The sequence below is a fragment of the Dama dama genome, chromosome 19 (assembly GCF_033118175.1).
Source record: "Dama dama isolate Ldn47 chromosome 19, ASM3311817v1, whole genome shotgun sequence".
In the NCBI taxonomy this organism is placed as follows: domain Eukaryota; kingdom Metazoa; phylum Chordata; class Mammalia; order Artiodactyla; family Cervidae; genus Dama; species Dama dama.
Genome location: NC_083699.1, coordinates 60409284 through 60428691, shown reverse-complemented (window position 1 = coordinate 60428691; position 19408 = coordinate 60409284). Strand labels below are relative to the sequence as shown.

Here is a 19408-nt window from a genome sequence, read left to right as displayed (position 1 = left end):
GTCCCTACCTTCTCCCTCCTGCTCGTCCTCCAGGCACCACCCTGAGACCGTGGTGGGATGCTCAGTCGGCCACTGTCACACCTCCAGTGCCACCCTCCAGACCTGGCGGCCCTGACCAGATGCCCAAGGGCCACCCAGGGCTATTGAGGCCCCCAGCATCAGCGCAGCCAGCCTCCCCACAGTGTCCCGGGGGTCAGGGCCCAGTGGCCCCTGCCGAGGCTCCCATCATCCTCAGCTCGCCCCGCACGTCCAAGACTGACTCATACGAACTGGTGTGGCGGCCTCGGCATGAGGGCAGCAGCCGGGCACCAGTCCTCTACTACGTAGTGAAACACCGCAAGGTATGACATCTGGTGTTGTGGCCACCTCACTGTGAGGCTGGCTGGGGTATCTGCACCCTGTCCATCTCCCATTGAACTCCTAAAGCCTGCAGGTGGTCTCCAAGGCTGATCACAACCTTCTGTGCCCTCCAGCGTACTTTTCTACCACCTCTCGGGAAGCTGGCTGAGTTGGGTGTTGGGGCCCTAAGAGGCTCAGGAAAAAGCCATGGGTGTGCCTCTAGGTCTCAGGCCCGCCAACCAGCTTCCAGTCCCAAGGGGAGTTCATAGACTTCCTGTTAACCACCCCCCCTCCTCTCCTCTGCCATTTGTTGTTGATGTTTTATTGTTTAATCTAAGTAAGCTCTGCTGGGTACATACCTGCAGGAACTCTGGTGTGGCAAGCTAGCTTTAGAGCCAGGAAAAAAAATATTTGTGAACAAGTGTTTTCTCTGAGGGCTACAAAATGCTGCCTCAGTTCTTAGGACTCCTCAAAACTCAGGTTTGGCAAACCGGCATTTGAGCTAAAAAACAAATCGTGTTGTTCAGACCTCAGCTATTTCTCATTGACAGAAGGAAATCTGTCCAGGTGGATGTTTTGGGGGCTGTCAGAGAGGGAATCTCTGGGTCTGATGGGATCAGAGACAGAACTGGGCCCACCTGTCCTCTTAAACACTGTGCCCTCTGAGACAGGACGGGGCCCCCAGGCTGCCACCCTCGTTCAGGGCTTACACTCTCACCTGCGGCTCCCAGGGAAGAAGGACATTTCCTTTAAGAAAATATGCTGGGAAACATTTCTGTTTATCTCAGGTCATGCTGTTTTCTTCCTAAGGCCATTGAAAAGTGTGAAAGTATTAGTCCCTCAGTCATGTCTGACTCTTTGCAACCCCATGGACTATAGCCCACCAGGCTCCTCTGTCTGTAGGATTTCCCCTGCAAGAATACTGGAGCAGGTTGCCATTTTCTTCTCCAAGGGATCTTCCTGACCCAGGGATCAAACCCGGGTCTCCTGCATTGCAGGTGGATTCTTTACCATCTGAACGACCAGGGAGGCCCAAGGCCGTTAGACAGTAGAAAACTATTGTTCCTAAATGGTTTTTAAAAATCTTTTTTGATAAGCAATACTTCCCTGGTGGCTCAGACGGTAAAGCGTCTGCCTGCAGTGCGGGAGACCAGGGTTCGATCCCTGCATTGGGAAGATCCCCTGGAGAAGGAGATGGCAACCCACTCCAGTACTCTTGCCTGGAAAAGTCCATGGACTGAGGAGCCTGGTAGGCTACAGTCCATGGGGTCGCAAAGAGTCCGAGACAACTGAGTGACTTCACTTTCACTTTCTAATGTATCATAAATGCTAGATTTTATTATGCGTTTATTTGTTTATAAAAGTGCTAGTTGCACTTGGTAGAAAACATGGAAGATATATGACTGTAACATATATCTTCTTGAAAACTGAAAACATTTATCAACTTTCCTCCCTCTCCAAAACCAAAGGAAGCCAGCTTTGCCCAGGGAACAGTGCAGGCTCTGCAGAATCTGGGCCCCTGCTCTGGGCCCTGGCAGCCCCGTCGCTCTCTTCTCACCCGTTCCATGCTCTCTTGGAGACCTCTGGTCAGGACCCATCCACAGAGGCACCTGTGGCCAAGCCGCCTCCTAGGTGGGGGTGAGAGGGAGCAGTTTCTCATTAACCTTTGGCCTGCTGGCCTCCTCATAGGCAGCTAGCAGAGGGGGTGGATGAGTTTTTAACAGAAAGCAGTATTGTTGAGCCCAGATTATGGTCCTAATCCTTATTTCCCCATGTAACTGGACACCTCTATAGCAGAGTTTGAGACAAAGATCAGGGCAGGCCAAATGCTCATGGTCCCCAGGAGACAAGAACCAGCATGAGAGCAACAATAATATTTTTCGGGCCAATAGGTGGCCATAAAACTGCCTCCCCAAGAGGCAGGCTGGCAGAGGCCACACGAGGTGATCCGGAAACACCAGGCTGAGGCTGCATTCACCCTCTCAGTGTGCATGACAGTGACTAATTGCCATTCCATTTCTTATTTTCATTTCTGAGCCCAGTGAAGTGAGGCCAGCACTGGGAGGCCGAGGGAGAAGGGGCGCAGGGGAAGTGAGAGGACAGGGCCCTACTGGGCCTGGCTCCTGTGGGGATCTGGCCTGTGGGGCACTTGGAACTGTTAGGTGGACATTGCCAAGGCACAGTTATGTTTTGAAAGCAGTTTCATTCTTGAGGGACTAACTTGTCATAAAGATCATCACACAGGAAAGGCCTTTGAAAGCAAAAATCAGCCTTAGGGTTGTGTTTTTTCAGCCCCCCTCTCTTGCTGGAGCCTGGGAGTCATTCATCTCATTTTCACTTTTTCACATGCATGAAGCCAGTTTTCATTTCCTGGTGCATCTGCAGACCCTGGGCTACTGTGTTTGGCTTTCCAGCACCACTGGGGATTCTCAGTTTGTAAAAACTTCTCCCCTTGGAACAAATCCTGGAAGCCTGACATGAATGAGCCCAGACCATCCCTGGCCTTTGAATAGTAGGTTTTGTTCTACTTTGGAATATTCTGCTTGGGGATAAGAGCTTTTCCTACCAGCTGTTTAATTCCTTCAGCAGAATAGAGCTTCAGTCCCCAGCAGGCTCTTGGAGATGTGCACAGTTGGCGGGAAGGCTGTGTCCTCAAAGGTGGGGTGGGGGAGGGGGAAACAGCCTCTCTGCAATGCCTGTCCGGAAGTCTGGAGCTCCTTGATTTTTTCTTTACAGAGCTAGGAAATTGACGCTATTAAAGAGTAATCTGTGATAGTTACGGTTCATCCATGGTTTTTAAGTTCTGATCTAGGCAGGAGTAGAAAAAAAGAGGGTTGAAATCATCACTTGAGGGAGGAAGGGGAGGGCAAGTACTTGTTGAGAACCTACTGTGTGCCAGCTTCAGTGAGTCATCAGGTTTAATCTTCAGAATAGGCTGAGAGATTTAACTTGCTTCATTTTGGGAAGATTAGGGAAGTTGCTCAGGGTTTCACCCAGCTGGTAATCTGTGTGTGGTAAGAGACACAGCTCGGATTTGAACTCAGGACTTTCTAGCCCCCAGACTGACTTTCTAGGGTAGGTGACATTTATGAGCTTATTTTCTGGAGTCAAGCCAGGATTTCTGTACTCACTAGTGATATGGTCTTAGGCAAGTCACTTGTCCCTCTAAGCCTTAGCCTCCCTACTTGTGAGATGGGAACAGTATTAACACCCATCTCTTGGACTGCTGTCATGGAAATGCTTTATGGTGCATATAACATGCTTTATGGTGCATGTAACTATATGTTGTAGCACATAGAAGTTAGTGTTAGTCACTCAGTCATTTCTGACTCTTTGCAACCTGATCATAGCCCATCAGGCTCCTCTGTCCATGGGGATTCTTCAGCATGTATACTATCTATGGTGAAACAGATCACCAGCCCAGGTGGGATGCACGAGACAAGTGCTCCGGCCTGGTGCACTGGGAAGACCCAGAGGAATCGGGTGGAGAGGGAGGTGGGAGGGGGGATCGGGATGGGGAATACGTGTAAATCCATGGCTGATTCATATCAATGTATGACAAAACCCACTGGAAAAAAATAATAATAATAATAAAAATTAAAAAAAAAAAAAATAAATAAAAAGCTTTCAAAAAAAAAAAAATAATACCAGAGTGGGTTGCCATTACCTTCTCCAGGGGATCGTTCCAATCCAAGGACTGAACACAGGTTTCCCACATTGCAGGCAGATTCTTTACCATCTGAGGCACCAGGGAAGCCCCAGCACATCCAAGCACTCAGCAAATGTGGCCGTTTCCACTTGTGCTATTTTTATTATTCTCATTGTCATCTCATTAGAATATGAGGATACTGTTTGGTTTCAACAGATCAAGGAGAAAGAAGTTAAATAGGGATGTTTTTAGAAAGGGGGAGAGGCCTTTGGAGAAACTCTTAAGTAGTGTCAGTCAGGCATTTTGCCCCTCCCCACTGAGTTTTCTTTCATGAGATCGTTAGATGAGGGATCCGGAAGCCTGGCTTTCCTGGCCCAGCAAGGGCGATGTCCTGGGCTAGCAGGACCAGTCCACCTTCTGTAGGGCCAATCTCCCTGCCAACCTGGCCCATCTCTGTTCCTTTCTTCTGCCCTCTTGGGCTCAACTCTGCTTTCCTTGTAAACCACAGCCGCTTGTAGTTCCATGCAAGAGGCTGGTCCTTATACCAGCCACCTTCTCTAGCAGGTCACCAACTCCTCTGATGACTGGACCATCTCTGGCATTCCGGCCAGCCAACACCGCCTGACCCTCACCAGACTAGACCCTGGGAGCTTGTATGAGGTGGAGATGGCGGCCTACAACTGTGCAGGTGAAGGCCAGACGGCCATGGTCACCTTCCGAACTGGTAAGGGTCCAGTGTTCCCCTGGCTTAGGGTCTCCGTGAGCCTGAGCAGTCCTACAAGGTCAGGTGGAAGCCCTGTTCACTTTGCTCCAGCTGTTTACCTTGAACTTTATCTTCCTTCTGGCTTCTGCCTCCCTGTGGTCTGTGTGCCCTACCAAGGCTGCGGTTCCACTTCCTGTTAGGAGAGGCACCAGCTGCCTCTGGCATTCCTTTGCCCCCTTTGCACTTGGGGGCCACATGCAATTCCATGCCCATCAGATGGAGCTGAAAATCAGACCACACTTCTAATGCCCTCTGTTATTTGCATGGCCTTGTCAGACACCCTGGTAGAACTTCAGGCAGAAAAGACTATGGAAGGAGAGACCTAACGCACATTCTCTCTTGTGCTGATCTCAACCCATTTCTACCCAGGACGACGGCCCAAACCTGAAATTGTGGCCAGCAAGGAGCAGCAGATCCAGAGAGATGACCCTGGAGCTGGCCCCCAGAGCAGCAGCCAGCCGGACCATGGCCGCCTGTCCCGTAAGTCCCCAGCAGCCCCGAGGGTGGGGTCGGCGAGCATCAGAATGGGACCCAGGCCTACTGCCTCAGAAGGCTCACTGCTGCAGTGAATGGTGCCTGAGAATCCTTATGGCCTACTCCTGGCCTCTTCCCGGTTGACCACAGGAAGAGATAATGGATTGGAACTTTTTCAAGAGCTCCTCCCTAGACAGGGAGCCCTGGGATCTGATACAGCCAGCAGGGGGGCAGGGCTGTGGAGTGGTGCTGGCTCCCTTCCCACCAGGGTGGAGGGCTATGGGGTGGGGTGGGCTCCCATCAGGAACAGGCCAAGTCTAGTCACATTACCACCACCTTCTGATCACTTCCTCCCTCCCGCTTCCTTCCTGCCACATGGATGGTCTCCTCCAGCCCCAGAAGCTCCAGACAGGCCCACTATCTCCATGGCCTCTGAGACTTCAGTGTATGTGACCTGGATTCCCCGTGGGAACGGTGGCTTCCCCATCCAGTCCTTCCTTGTGGAGTACAAGAAGCTGAAGAAAGTGGGGGACTGGATTCTAGCCACCAGCGCCATCCCTCCCTCCCGGCTCTCAGTGGAGATCACAGGCCTAGAGAAAGGTAGGGCCCTGGCCAACTGCCCTTCCTGTTCCCCTGGTGGCCGCCAGCTCCCTGGAGGAGAAGGGAAGCTTTGGAGGGTCTTCTCTCTGCTTGTCCCCCACCCACCACCAGGCTCTCGTGGCCATTCTTGGTCATGTTACCTCAGCCCCACAAGCCGCTACTTCTGCCTCCCTCTCTCCATAAATAGTCCCAAACCACCTCCTGGCTCTTTCCTGATGAGGGTGGGAGTCCTGAAGTCCTTTAGGGCTTGCTTTTGGGGAAAGACTGCCCAGAAGACCCCTCTAGGTCCTCAGCCTGCATGGGCTGAGTGGGAGGCAGGTGGTGTCTCCCGGCCCCTGGTTCAGGGGGTCTCTCTCCCCAGGCACCTCCTACAAGTTCCGAGTCCGGGCTCTGAACATGCTGGGGGAGAGCGAGCCCAGCACCCCCTCCCGGCCCTACGTGGTGTCAGGCTACAGCAGCCGAGTGTACGAGAGGCCTGTGGCAGGCCCTTACATCACCTTCACTGATGCCGTCAATGAGACCACCATCATGCTCAAGTGGATGGTGAGTGGTCTGGTGCAGCTGCCAGCGGAGTGACGAAACCAAGGTCCATGCTGGACAGAAGTGGACAGCAGTGCGGGCAGGAAGGAATCACCTTTCTCCCTTGGCTCATCCTAAGCTACCTCCCCTTAGCTGTTCCTGGGAATTGGCCAGAGAGGCTCACCCTTACAATACCTAGGAAGTTTCAGAGGGGACTCTGAAGAAATGGTAGTTTGTTTCTCTAAAAGCTGGGGACTCCTAGGCTATGTAAAATAATGAGTAATCTCTATGTCATTGTCCAGAGAGCCTGGAGATCATAAGAAATGTCTGTCTGGGTCCCCAGTGAATTTTAAACTCTAGGCTGGGTAATATTTCCATCCACCAGTGGTTCTGCTCACATGATGATTTCTCTGCTCATTGTCAACTTGTTTCTTTTTTATTCCCTGCAGTATATCCCAGCAAGTAACAACAACACCCCAATCCACGGCTTTTATATCTATTACCGACCCACAGACAGTGACAACGACAGTGACTACAAGAAGGATATGGTGGAAGGTGAGAAACCCTTGTGAGGTTTTTCCTGTGTGAGGTAGTTTCCCCTATTGTCAGGGGAGTCAGAAGCTGGTGAAAGGAGAAAACCTGGGCTAGCATGCCCCGTAGTGTTGGCTCTTTCATGATGTACTTGAGGTCATTGGTTTCATAGGCCCACATGCTTCCTTCCCAGGGTGATGGGACAACAGGATACCGTGGGTCAGCATCCAGAACATCACCTCCAGTGGGGACCGAGCAAACACATTCATGATCACCACGTCTGACTCTCTCCGTCTCTCCCCCAGGGGATCGATACTGGCATTCCATCAGCCACCTACAGCCAGAGACCTCCTATGACATTAAGATGCAATGCTTCAACGAAGGAGGGGAGAGCGAGTTCAGCAACGTGATGATCTGTGAAACCAAAGGTGAGTCTCTTCGGGTTCACCACTCTCCTCTCGCTCTTCCCAGCAGGCTGGGCAAAGCCACTGCTGTATGTGCTGGGTTTCTCTTCTCCAGAATGACTCCTTATCTTCCAAGTATCCCCCAACTTTGCCACTTTAACCCATCTGTTCATTGGCCTGTGCCTCTTATCAAGTACAAATGGGGATGCCATCATGACGGTTTCATGGAACTTGGGATTTAAGTCATACGTGATCTCATGGACTAGAACCCAGTCTTGAGAGCTTTCTATAAACACTTTATTCCTATGATAACATTTGGTACTTGCACTAGTTGGTTTACTTAAACTACAACCCCATGAGAGAAACGGGGCATTAGGACATGTTATTCCTTGACCAAGGTCACACAGCTAGTTAGTGGTGGAGCACGCTGTGGGCCAAGTTCATCTAACTACAAGGCCAGACTCTCTCCCTGCACTGAAACATGTTAAACATAGTCATAACATAACAATTTTTGCACTTGGTCAGTGGATAGATATTTCCATTTTGCAAACACTGAAAGGTAGATTGCAAGAAAACAATCTGGAGAAGATAGATCTGGATGATAGAGACAAGGAAACAGTCCGTTTTCCTGTGACGTCAGCTCGCTCTCTCTCTCCTGTGTGCCCTTCCTGCCCTTGTCTGTCTCATGCAGAGAAGTGAGGGGTGCACACACAGCCAGCAGTCCCCTGTCAGGTGACACAAAGTGCCCAGGGCAGAGAACAGAGCCCTTACATGGGCTTTGCAAGGGTCTTCTGGAAGAACTGAGCCTTCAGCCAGGTGGAGGGAGCCACCTGTTAACAGGACAAGCCTGCACGTACCTCCACCTGGTAGGAGTGTGTGGCACTGGAAGCAAGAGGTGTCAGCGCTCAGAGAAGAGGCCAGGGACATTGGGAGGCAGTGGGATCATCAAGGACCCCATGGGCTGTGAGGTGGAGAAGGGTCATCGTTGGATTTGTCAGGAAGGTGACTGTGCAGAACTGAGGGGCGAGAACTGGGGTTGGGAAGCAAAGGTGAAGAGAAGGAGAGTGGGTGTGAGTTTCTTTCCTGAGGATGCATAGGGAGGACCAGGGACGTGGTGCATTGAGGCTTAGAGAGAGCAAAAGGAGTTCAGGGTAAACTTGAGGTTTTGAGCTGAGGTGGCACTCAGGTGGTGGTGCCATTTATCGAGATGGGAAGACCAGCAGAGAACCCCATCCTGGGCGGAAGGAGCAAGGTGAACCACTTGGAGACACACTGAGTCTGGCTCTTCTGAGACACTAGAATGCAGGTGTCCTGTGAGGGAGCCGGTCTCCTGCCTAGGCAGGGCCCTGCGTGAGGGTATTTGGCAGTCATCAGGATATAGGCTGAAATCGTGGGAACAGAATAGAGTGAAGAAGAGAGAGTGTAGACTGAGAGGGACCAGGAGGACTTCTTGGTGTCTGAAGCAAAGACAGGAAGAAAAGGGCAAGGAGAGAGAAATATAAGCAGCAGCAGCATTCAGAGAGGTTGTGGGAAACCCCAGAGGACTGTTGTATTAGAAACTCAGGGGAAAGACAGCTGGGAAAAGGAGTTGACGTCAGACACACCCTGATGAGAGCAGAAGGATAAGGAGGTGCCACCTCATGGACTTTGGATTGGTGTTTCCCAAGCACTGTCGGTCCTAGGGAGCCCAAACCCCATGTCCCAGCTCAGACCCAGGACTTTGCATCTCCAGTGTGCCTGGGAATAGCAGCTTCACATGGAAGTTCTTCCATTTTCAGTTCTTTTTGGTTTCATGCATTTTTTAATATGCTCTTCCTAAAGATCCCCAGCTATTTGTTTAGAAAGTCCCTATACCAGTTCTGCCCCAAAGACCCAGCCTGACCCTAGCTCTTGATCCATAAACATTTCAGGATGTATTTTGAAATATAAGGATCAAGTTTCTTCAGCCACACCCAGTTTCACATTAGATGTCTGTTTCATGCTGAGCTTGGACACCACACTCCTCTGCCAGAGGCACTGCCTTATGAGTTTGACCCCATTTCTCACACCCGTGGAATCAGGGTATTGTCCTATTTGTGAAAGAAATGTCAAAGAAATAGAGGCTGATGTGAGTTTTGTCCCCATTACAGCTCGGAAGTCTTCAGGTCAGCCTGGTCGACTTCCACCCCCAACTCTGGCCCCACCTCAGCCACCACCCCCTGAAACCATAGAGCGGCCAGTGGGCACGGGGGCCATGGTGGCCCGCTCCAGCGACCTGCCCTACCTGATTGTTGGGGTCGTCCTGGGCTCTATCGTCCTCATCATCGTTGCCTTCATCCCCTTCTGCTTGTGGAGGGCCTGGTCTAAGCAAAGTGAGTGAGTGACCCTCCTCAGCACCAACGGGAAGGAGCCCGGGGCAGGGAGAGAGGAGGAGGGGCCTTCCAGCCCCCAAGGAGGCCTCTGCCTGGATCCCAGGGGGCTGGATCCCCGGCACCCTGCTTCACACTGATGGGAGCTCAGGTTCCTGGTGGGTCCTCCAGAGGGATGGGAGAGAGTCAGAGGATGCTCACAGGTCTTGGAAGGTAGAGAGGATAGAATGGGAGTTTGTATGTCCTCACTGCATCCCTGGAGCTCAGCACTTACCTAGGTCTGTCTCCTTTTACTATCTGAAGCTGCCGATTGACCACACGTTGACCCTGCCTCTTCCTGCCTCCTCAGGTCTGCGGCTGCCTTGAGCTGTCCCCCTAATCCTCGGTTAATCTGAGTTATCCACTGAGTTCTGCTTCACATGGCAACACATCTGGTCACCTTGCTTCATTTAAATATTGCACTCCTTCTGTTCACTTACCACTTTGTTCTCCCAGACCTTGGTCCTATATCTCCTCTCCTACTGCAAAAAAAAAAAAAAAGTCTAGCTGTGAGGAAGTGGGTGACAGGAAGACTTTTCCGAGAGAATATTCTCTCACCTGGGGCAGAGTCAATTCCCTGCCTACCTCATTTGACCTTAAGTCCTCAGGAGTTTTCTGAGATTCGTATGGGACTTTTTTTACCAGCTTCCCAGGCCTCCTTGACCTAAACATAGCTCTGTCTTGTGTTCTTCCAGAGCATACAACAGACCTGGGATTTCCTCGAAGTGCCCTTCTGTCCTCCTCTTGCCAATACACTATGGTACCACTGGGAGGGCTCCCAGGCCACCGAGCCAGTGGGCAGTCCTACCTCAGTGGCACCAATGGCCGGGCCTGTGCCAACGGGGTATACGTGAACAGGGCCTGCCCTGTAGCTGCTGTGGGCTACGCAGGCATGAAGCCACAGCAGCACTGTCCAGGGGAGCTTCAGCAGGTAACGTGGCTCTGGGAGCAGCGTGGGCACACAGGTATGGGGTGCCACAGAAGGGTGGTCGGGCCGCCTCCTGGGACTTCTTCCCTCCCAGGCTCAATCCTGGGCTGCTGAACAAAGAACGGGAAAGTTACCTGGACTCTGATGTGACCTTCTCATCACCCTTTGAGCAGCAGGAGGATGTGAACAGCATGCTGAGGCAGACCTTTCTTGGCAGTGGATACGACCCCCATAGTCCACAGATTCCCAGGTACCCTGGCCTCCCACTCCTGAGCCCCAGAGCTCGCTTTCTCCCTGGCTTCCCAGACCTGGCATCAGTCACTGAGAGGGGAGCCCTGTTGCGCCCCTCAGGGATCCTCTTGTGACAGCCTGCTCCACTGGACTCTGAGCCTGAGGGGGAGTTGTTGTTTTTGTAATTATGATGCCTTTTCTGCTCAGAAATTCTCCCCTTGCTTGTCAGTCCAGAGCAGCACCACACAGCTGGCTATATCCACAGGCATCTGACTCCACATCCTCTCACATACTTGGGACACACATGGAATCAAATGGATATTGACTAGACTAGCCCATGCAAGTGATGATGTGGCACTCTTGATGTCCAGAGGGGAGCAGCCCCTGCCCTGTCTGAGCTCTGCCTAGCTCTGGTGCCCACAGACAGGGAAGCAGCCAGGGATGTGGGATCCAGGCCCACTCTTCCCCTCCCTCACCCCTCCCCCCATCTGCTTATGTGCATGCAGAGCACCCAGGTCTAACCCAGATGAGGGCGCTTTCCTGTATACACTGCCTGATGACTCAGCTCACCAGCTGCTCCCGCCGCACCGCAATTGCCCCCACCTCCAGGAGCAGCCTGAAGCCACGGGCCAGCCAGGCATGAGGAGTGTACCCCAGAGTCCTGGGCTGGAAGCCATGTGGGACCCTGTTTTACACCCAGGTCAGTGCCAAGGGCAGAGCAGAATAAGATAGACATCCATGCCTCGGGAGTGACATGGAGGCAGGGAGAGAACAGTGATGCTTGAGAGTAATGCTTGGTAAAGACCATCCACAGCTTGTATATCCAGGATGGGGGTGTGAAGGGGAGCTGGCCACCTTCTTCCCTGCTGAAGGCCCAGCAGATCTGCAGGAGGGTGTCAGGTTCAAGCTGTGTGCTCAGAGACGGAGAAAGGGTACTTCTCCATTTCAGAGAAAGAAACCTTTTTGGTCTCAGCATTTCAAGGCAATTTGCAAATTCCTGCTGCTCCTCTCTTCAAACCAAGGGGCACTTTCTCATCACTCTGCAACACCTTGCTTTGCTGGGTCCTATGTCTTTATTAAGGAATGAGGTTGCACCCATCATTAAGAAGCCAAGTTCTCACATCATAGAACTCTGTGCTTCCACCAGACTTTCCCTCCAGAGGACTCAATGCACAGTGCCTCTAAGCCCAGCCACTGGCTTTCTTTGTGCCCATCTTTTTGATACCTGGTTGGGCACAGGCTGGTTCAGAGAATGAGCTGATGTTTCTTAGCCTTCATGGAGTGGATGCTAGGTCACATGCAGATCCTAGACTCTGGCTCTGGGAGATAAATTCCAATATAAGCACCTCCGAGACGCAGACCCCATTAGCATCCACACTGACCTCCCTCCGTCTGGGGGGTGAGTTGTGAGTGGGACAGTCATGGCCAGAAAGCATGGGGAGGCTGGACCGGCAGCCCACACCTGGAAAGAGTAGGATTGTCTTGCACAGTTCCTGGGCTCAGCCCACCTCATTTCCACCCCCAGTTACAAGGTAAATGCAGGAGGGTCTCCCGCTTCCACCACTGAAAAGTGCAGGTGGGACGGTGGGTAAGAAGTGGACCATGCCAGGTCTGTGACTGTCCTTAGAGGGAGTGCAGCTGTTCTTGTGTATCGATAGCTGTGGGTCTCTGTGTCTCCTCTAAGGCCAGTGTAGCCAGCTCCTGTTCCAGAGAGTGAGCACTATTCCTGGTCAGTCTGGACCCTAACGTTTCCTACTTCTCTCCCCCCTCAGGACCCCCATGCTGCCTGGGCCTCGTGCCGGTTGAAGAGGTGGACAGTCCCGACTCCTGCCCTGTGGGGAGAGGAGACTGGTGTCCCCAGCACCCCTCAGGGGCCTATGCGGGGCAGGAACTCGGGGTGCAGCTCTCCCCCAGCCCACCAGTGCATGTGTCTTTTGAAACACCACCTCCTACAATTTAGGCAGAAGCTGATATCCCACGAAGACTATATATTATTTTTTTTTTTAAAGAGAGGAGATTGGTATTTATTTTTCTATAATAGCCGTATTTATATATTTATGCACTTGTAAATAAATGTATATGTTTTCATAATTCTGGAGAGACACAGCAAGTCCTCCCCATTGAGGTCTGAGATGGAAAACAAGTCACAGCGTAACAGGCATCAACAGGCGAAGAGCAACACAGTCTGAGGAGGCAACATTTCCCTTGGACCCTGTGCCACTGCCCGGGGAGGGCTGCAGCAGACCCACAGAAAAGCCTGTGGAAGGAGGACTCCTAGGCACACCATCCACAGTGACCGTGAGAGAAGCAAAGCCAGCGTCATGGCATCAGAGCTGGAGCCACCCGTGACAGCGGCTGGATCTGGTGCTGCTGGCAACATTTTCCCGAGATGCCCGTGAGATAGACTGAGATGTGTATAGTACTGTGAGCATTAGCAAACCTTCCATAAGCAATAATCTGTGACAACATATCTCTGTAAAAATAAACACTGTAATGTCTAAATAAATGTTTAGTCTTCCCTATAACCTTCAGCTTAGTCATGTATGAGTCAGCATTCTCTTCAGATGTTAGGATTCAGTCTGAGTATTTGAAGCAACGTCCACTTGGCAACGTTTTCAGATCCGTCAAGGAGAGATCTGGAAAAGGCAGCAAACATTTCTGATTTTGTCCTTTTAAATGTCGAATGTCAGCTGTGTTTTCATCAATGCAGGTGTGTGGTAACTGTTTGTCCAAAAGGGAGATAGGGTACACTGGACGAGGAGAAGCCAATTCACTGTTCTCTGACTGGACTTGAGGTAAAGCTTTGGGCAGCTCAAAGGAATGAGACTCATCTTTTCTCTGCAGGTGTGTGTTGACTAAGTATTTTCTCTAAAATACCATTTAGTGAAGTGCTGTGCTACGCCTGAATATACGGTGCCTGGTAAAATTCACTTCCCTTTTTCCCAAAGACACACCAACGTAGCCGGAGGACTTGACTCACTAGTTGTTTAAAAGGAACATTTACTCACTGCCCTCCAACCGCAGGATCAACCTTTCTATGTACAAGTGGTAAAATGGAGGCCAAAGCTTTTTGCTGAGAGCCCTAACACACTTTTAACTGTTTTTAGGAGGGAAATGTATCTTCTAGATTTCAGTAGAATTGAGTTACAGATGAAATGCCAGTTGAGACACTTAATCCCATTAAGAGTCATCAATGGTAGACCCTAGCTTCACACTCTAGTCATGAATTGGATAAACAAAATCCTAGGAAAGCCCCAGGAGTGACTTTGATGGTTCTGGACAAGCGCACCCTCTGCTGACAAGAAGAGGTTCTTGCAGCCCTTCTCTATCCAGCAGCTAAATTGGAACATGGTTTTTAGAAAAGCAGTATTTTTAAAATATTTTAAGAAATGAAATGAAGGACTATAAGGAATATAGAAATTATAGGAAAGGAGAAAAAGAGCAGGGAAGAGAAGACTTCAGACAAGATTGAAGAAGCAGGGAAGATTCAGACTTCAGGCAGGATTGTGACTTCAGATAAAATCTGGCATGGAAGGCCTAGAGGAGGAGGGGGACAGGCCTCACCTCTCAGATCTGGGCTGTAACTCACCTAGCCCACTGGCTTTTTTAAATTATTTTGTTTTGGTTTTTTATGCTTACTGATCTCAATGGTTGTCAAAGTAAGTTTTGGTGAATGCTATGGATGGAAGTGGTATGTTCCAGTGCTGTGCAGAAAGTAGTTTTAAATAACAACACTGAATGCTTTTACCACACCGCCCCCCACCCCCACCCCAGAAAAGTCCTGGGAAAGAAAAGGCACTTCTAAGGCAGGTTAAACAAGATAAATGTGCATATTTAGCCAATTGCAGGAAAAGATTAGGGTACCAGGCCTTTACATTTTAACCTAGAAAAAACAACTTATATATTCAGTTTCATTGCATTCTGCATTTCTTTAGATTCAGGTTAATTACTGTAGTGTCTTTTAAAAGTCTGATTCAGTCAACAATCAAAAAGAAGAGTAAGACTTAGGTGTGTGGGAGCTAGTGAGGGTGCAGAGTTCAGCTCTTGGCTAGGAGATCTAAGCTACCCAACAGAATAGACTGTCTTGGCAAAATGAGTAACTCATTTTCCTATGAAGTTCTGACAGAAGGGCTGGACTCTACATTTTCTTTCAGTATTGATATTTAATGATAACAACTGACCCACAAATAACTTAGACTGATTTTTGGCCTCTCTCAAAGGTGGCTGCCTTCTCTAAGGGCACAGCAAGAGGCGGAAAACAGTTTGCTTAGGAAACTAGGACAGCTTTCCATCTATCCCTAGTCAAGGCTGCACCCTGGTGCTCTCCTGTTTGATAGTAAACCTCCCAAAGACTCAGATGCTCATACTTAGTTATAGATGCAAGACTAAGCCTGGGATCAATGAAATTAAACTAAAGCTACCTCTATTTCTTGACTAATTCAAAGTAAGAATGAATTAACTGTATTGTCAAATTCCAAACATACTGTATGAAAGCTTAGTAAACTTTGGTGATTTTTGTTTGGTTCAATTGGACAAAAAGTAGTAATCTTGACTGGTTTTACTCCTAAATTGATAGACACATGAATCCTTGACATGGCTCTTCTATAGACTGAATTCATTCATTCTGAATTAGGATTTTAGAATGACAGGAATCCTCAGAGCTTATCTAAATCTCTGATAATAAGGCCCAGGAAAATAGTGGAACTTAACCCTAGCTCTCACCACAACAAGGGACAGTGTCCCCTCCAGGACCACTCACTGTATCCAGGCAGCTGCTCAGGGTGGTGGCCGGCCAGCCAGTTGAGTGAGTAGGTCTGGTGGTATCCCTTCCAGTTCCAGCCAAGCTTCAGATGGACACATCCCCCAATGCACAGTTTGACTGCAACTTCGTGGGAGATGCAGGTTGGAAATGCCCAGCTAAGTGGCTCCCAGATTCCTGACCCTTAGAAATTGGGTGAGATGTTTTACTTATTTATTCCTACATAAAAGTTAAAACACTCAGAGCTAAGACTAGCATACTTTTCTTAAATACTTGAAGGGCACACATAGTTAAGGGCGAAGAACAGAGAAGGTGGTAAAGGGTGCTGTCCAGTAGAGAGGCTACTGCATCAGAGCTCTGTGCTGATAGGCACAAATGGTAAGCTATCTGGACTTCTTAAATAGGAAGATGAAAGGATCTCAGACACTGCAGGCCAGGTGGCCACCTCTAACATATATGTATTCCAACAAAGAACCCAAGTCTTGTTTATAATTTTGGCAGGCAGATCAGCAGGCTAGCCACAGGTTAGGAAGACTTGACTTTGCTGAGTCACTTTCTACATTGGTGCAGTATTGCCTTCTTTACCTTTCCTTTTCAATAACCAATTCATATTCTGGGACAGCCTCCAGAGAGGCTGTCATTAAAGTGGACCTGTTACTAGACCTATTACTAACAGGAACCCAAGTGTTGGTGAAATCATCCTTAGATGAATTCCAATGACCACTTACCCCCAAACCAAATGGATACTCTCAAAATGTTACATACAATCAAAAGTTATTTTTAGAGATCTCTCAGTGACGGAATCTATTTCATTACTTCCTTATCTGTATTAAAGCCAGCAAATGACGCAAGTAGAACCAGAAGGAAAATGGCACAGGATGTGAGAAACTATAGGAAATGCTGGTAGAGTTGCAGACACCTTCAGAGAAGAGCCTCCTTCTTAACCATTCTGCAAAATACACTTCTCTGCTCCACCCAGAGCTGAAGAGTTTGCTAAAACTCTGGGTGATTCAGGAAGCTGATTATTTCTTGCTTTATGCCAGCCGAAGGCCAACTGCTCTGTTCTTTATATTCCTGAATCCTGAGCCCTCAAATAACTGACTTATGAAGTTAACAATGTCAGAATTCTAAGTTGCATTTCTTTTTCCCAGATATTGTTTGTTGGCAAAATGGTTTTTTTCTCTTGTGTCCTCTCAGAGAATACCTGATAACAAAGTTTATTTTCCAAGGATTTAACCATCAAGAAAAGGAGGTTTTCTCATGGTTTGCTGAATGATAGATTTTCTTGCCAATGGCTAAACATTCAGATAACCAAAAACCAAATTTTACAAAACAGGATATATTACTGATTCTTTCTGATGGTTTGAGACTCTGCCTCCTGAGACTTTATATTCGATCCATTTGGTTCCAGGCATATTTAAAATGATTCAGTTCAATATAAGTAGCTGTTGAGCATTACAGTCAGTTCTGAGATAACCAATTGGGAGGAAATCATTAAAACTACATGACTGGCTCTGGTTTTAGACTTCTGCAGACAATGAGGAAACAGAACTTCTGTTGAATTGTGTGTCAAATCATGGATGGACATGAGGAGAAAGCAAAGTTAAAGCCCCGGGGACTTCATTCATTCTCTTGTGGGCGATGAATCGGGGGCAGGAGGAGACCACCTTTCTTACGCAAAAGAGCAATCTCTTCCTTTAAGGCCTGAATCCTTTCAGCTTGGACTTGGATCAGTTCAGTGACCCTTTCTCTTGCCTCAGTATCTGCTTTCCGAGGACCCTGGAAGGCATTGCCCTGTTGAGAGAAAACACCTCCCTGCTTTAAGCATCATTTGGAATATGGCAACTTCTCTGTCTTCATTGCTCTATTAGGTGTGCCTGCCTTGCAGTCAATCTAAAATAGCCACCGCTCTTTAAGAACCCTTTAGTTCTTCCTCTGAAATCCCACCATTGGAAATGTGTCCCTTTGTGCTTATAAGCAACTCTTACATGCAAAAATCCCCTTTAGAGGGTAACTGATTAAGCTGGCTATCAGTCACTCATACCCTACAGGGATCATCACTGGAATTCTAAGGTAAGATATCTCCTTTTCCTATATAGCTCATATCATAAGTAGATTCTCACTAAATCTTTTAAATGCACATTAAAGGAAGAGACATAACACCTAGTATCTTCCCCCTTGCCCACCTTCACTGCAGAGGCTATGAAAGCTAAATACTAACCTTACCCAGTTCCTCTTCCAGCTGGGAGTGGCTCAGTAGATGTAGCAGAAAACATTTGCTTGCTTTCTTAATGAAAGGGACAAGAGGCTGGCATTTGGGCATCAATGAGAGAGCCGAGGCAGCCTCTGTGACTCTGAAGGGAATTTCTACCGGTCACTGAGAGAATCACAGAGATACCGGCCATGACATCATGGCCCAATAAACCAAAACCCCTAGTTTGTCTCCTGCAGACTTCTTAAGTGAAGAAAACACCCCTATTTGTTTGAGCTACTCTCTTTTGTTACTTATAGCTAAATGCGTGCCTCTCTCCCCACCATGCCTAGTCAGTCTAGATGGTCACTCTGAAGTCACCATAGCTTTTCCCTCATTCTCCTTACCATATCCAAACAAATTTTGGCTACTCTTACTTTAAAATGTCTTTGGCCTTGCCATCTACACCCCACTCCATGCCTAGAGTGTTGTAAGAATAATAGCAGTGGGGTCAGCTTGGGAAGCAGACCTCAGTTAAAAAACAAACTTCTCCACACATTAATTAGCAGGTTAGTTGACCACTCTGAGCTTTGAAAATCAATATTTTGAAGATTCAGTGACCTCGCCAATGGAATGAGACCATACCTGTAAAGCTATGAAGAGATACTATGTAAAGAGACCCAGGTAATAATTTTCTTTCCCTGATCACCTGGGTCCAAACTCTTTCCTTGCCAAGGTATCTGGATGTTCAAAGCACATCAAGCTGGGGAGAGGAGCTAAGATGGCAGAGGAATAGTACGGGGAGACCACTTTCTCCCCTACAAATTCATTGAAAGAACATTTAAACGCTGAGCAAACTCCACAAAACAACTTCTGATCGCTAGCAGAGGACATCAGGTGCCCAGAAAAGCAGCCCATTGTCTTCAAAAGGAAGTAGGACAAAATATAAAAGATAAAAAGAGAAAAGAGTTAGGGACAGAGACCCGTCCCGGGAAGGGAGTTGTAATAGAGGAAGTTTCCAAACACCAGGAAACCCTCTCACTGGTGGGTCCAGGGGAAGTTTTCGAATCTCGGAGGGCAACCTAACTGGGAGGAAAAATAAATAAAACCCACAGATTACATACCTAAAAGCAACTCCCAGCAGAAAAGTACCCCCAGACGCTCGCATCCGCCACCAGCAAGTGGGGGTTGAACGGAGAGGAGTGGGCAGCATTGCTTAGAGTAAGGACCGGGCCTGAATGCCCTGAGGGCAATCAGAGGGAGCTAATGTGAGATAGCAACTTAAACTGTGGGATAGCAGAGAGAGAAAATTAACCGGGGAAAAGCCCTAACCGAACACACTGCCAGCCCATTCGCAGAACAAAGGAAGGACTGAGCAATTCCAGAAAAGAGCTAGCCGGCTGTGGACCGGCCCATCCCCCGCCGGAGGCAGGAGGCAGAGGGGAGGGGAAAGGGGCAAGCTTGGCTCCAGAGACGGCATTCCCTACCAAACTGCAAACAGGCTTCCAGTTTCTAACCAAAGACTTCCTGAGATTCTGGATGGTTGACATCCGCTGGGAGGGTCGCAGCTAGAGACCACCTCCCCAGAACAGACAAGGCACACCCAACCGGCAGGTGCGGAAACTAAGGCTGG

The 19408-nt window shown here is 49.1% G+C and overlaps 2 protein-coding genes across 9 annotated transcripts in view; one reads left to right on the top strand and one right to left on the bottom strand.

The window, feature by feature from the left end:
• Positions 1-13368, top strand: part of BOC (BOC cell adhesion associated, oncogene regulated) — an 83206-nt gene extending 69838 nt beyond the window's left edge. For 4 of the 8 annotated variants that reach the window (XM_061167214.1, XM_061167213.1, XM_061167212.1 and 1 more), the window contains 12 exons: positions 34-341; positions 4550-4712; positions 5121-5231; positions 5619-5825; positions 6187-6368; positions 6794-6899; positions 7181-7303; positions 9409-9630; positions 10362-10597; positions 10768-10844; positions 11332-11525; positions 12598-13367. In XM_061167214.1, the coding sequence (XP_061023197.1) occupies positions 34-341; positions 4550-4712; positions 5121-5231; positions 5619-5825; positions 6187-6368; positions 6794-6899; positions 7181-7303; positions 9409-9630; positions 10362-10597; positions 10768-10844; positions 11332-11525; positions 12598-12785 (2117 nt within the window). In that variant the 3' untranslated portion in view covers positions 12786-13367. Of the gene's footprint in view, positions 1-33; positions 342-4549; positions 4713-5120; positions 5232-5618; positions 5826-6186; positions 6369-6793; positions 6900-7180; positions 7304-9408; positions 9631-10361; positions 10598-10767; positions 10845-11331; positions 11526-12597 lie in introns of all 8 variants that reach the window. The other 4 variants (XM_061167215.1, XM_061167216.1, XM_061167217.1 and 1 more) reach the window with 4 other exon arrangements.
• Positions 13369-17076: 3708 nt separating this feature from the next.
• Positions 17077-19408, bottom strand: part of CFAP44 (cilia and flagella associated protein 44) — a 128555-nt gene continuing 126223 nt past the window's right edge. The window contains exon 34 of the mRNA XM_061167209.1: positions 17077-17378. Within this exon, the coding sequence (XP_061023192.1) occupies positions 17205-17378 (174 nt within the window). The 3' untranslated portion in view covers positions 17077-17204. The remainder of the gene's footprint in view (positions 17379-19408) is intronic.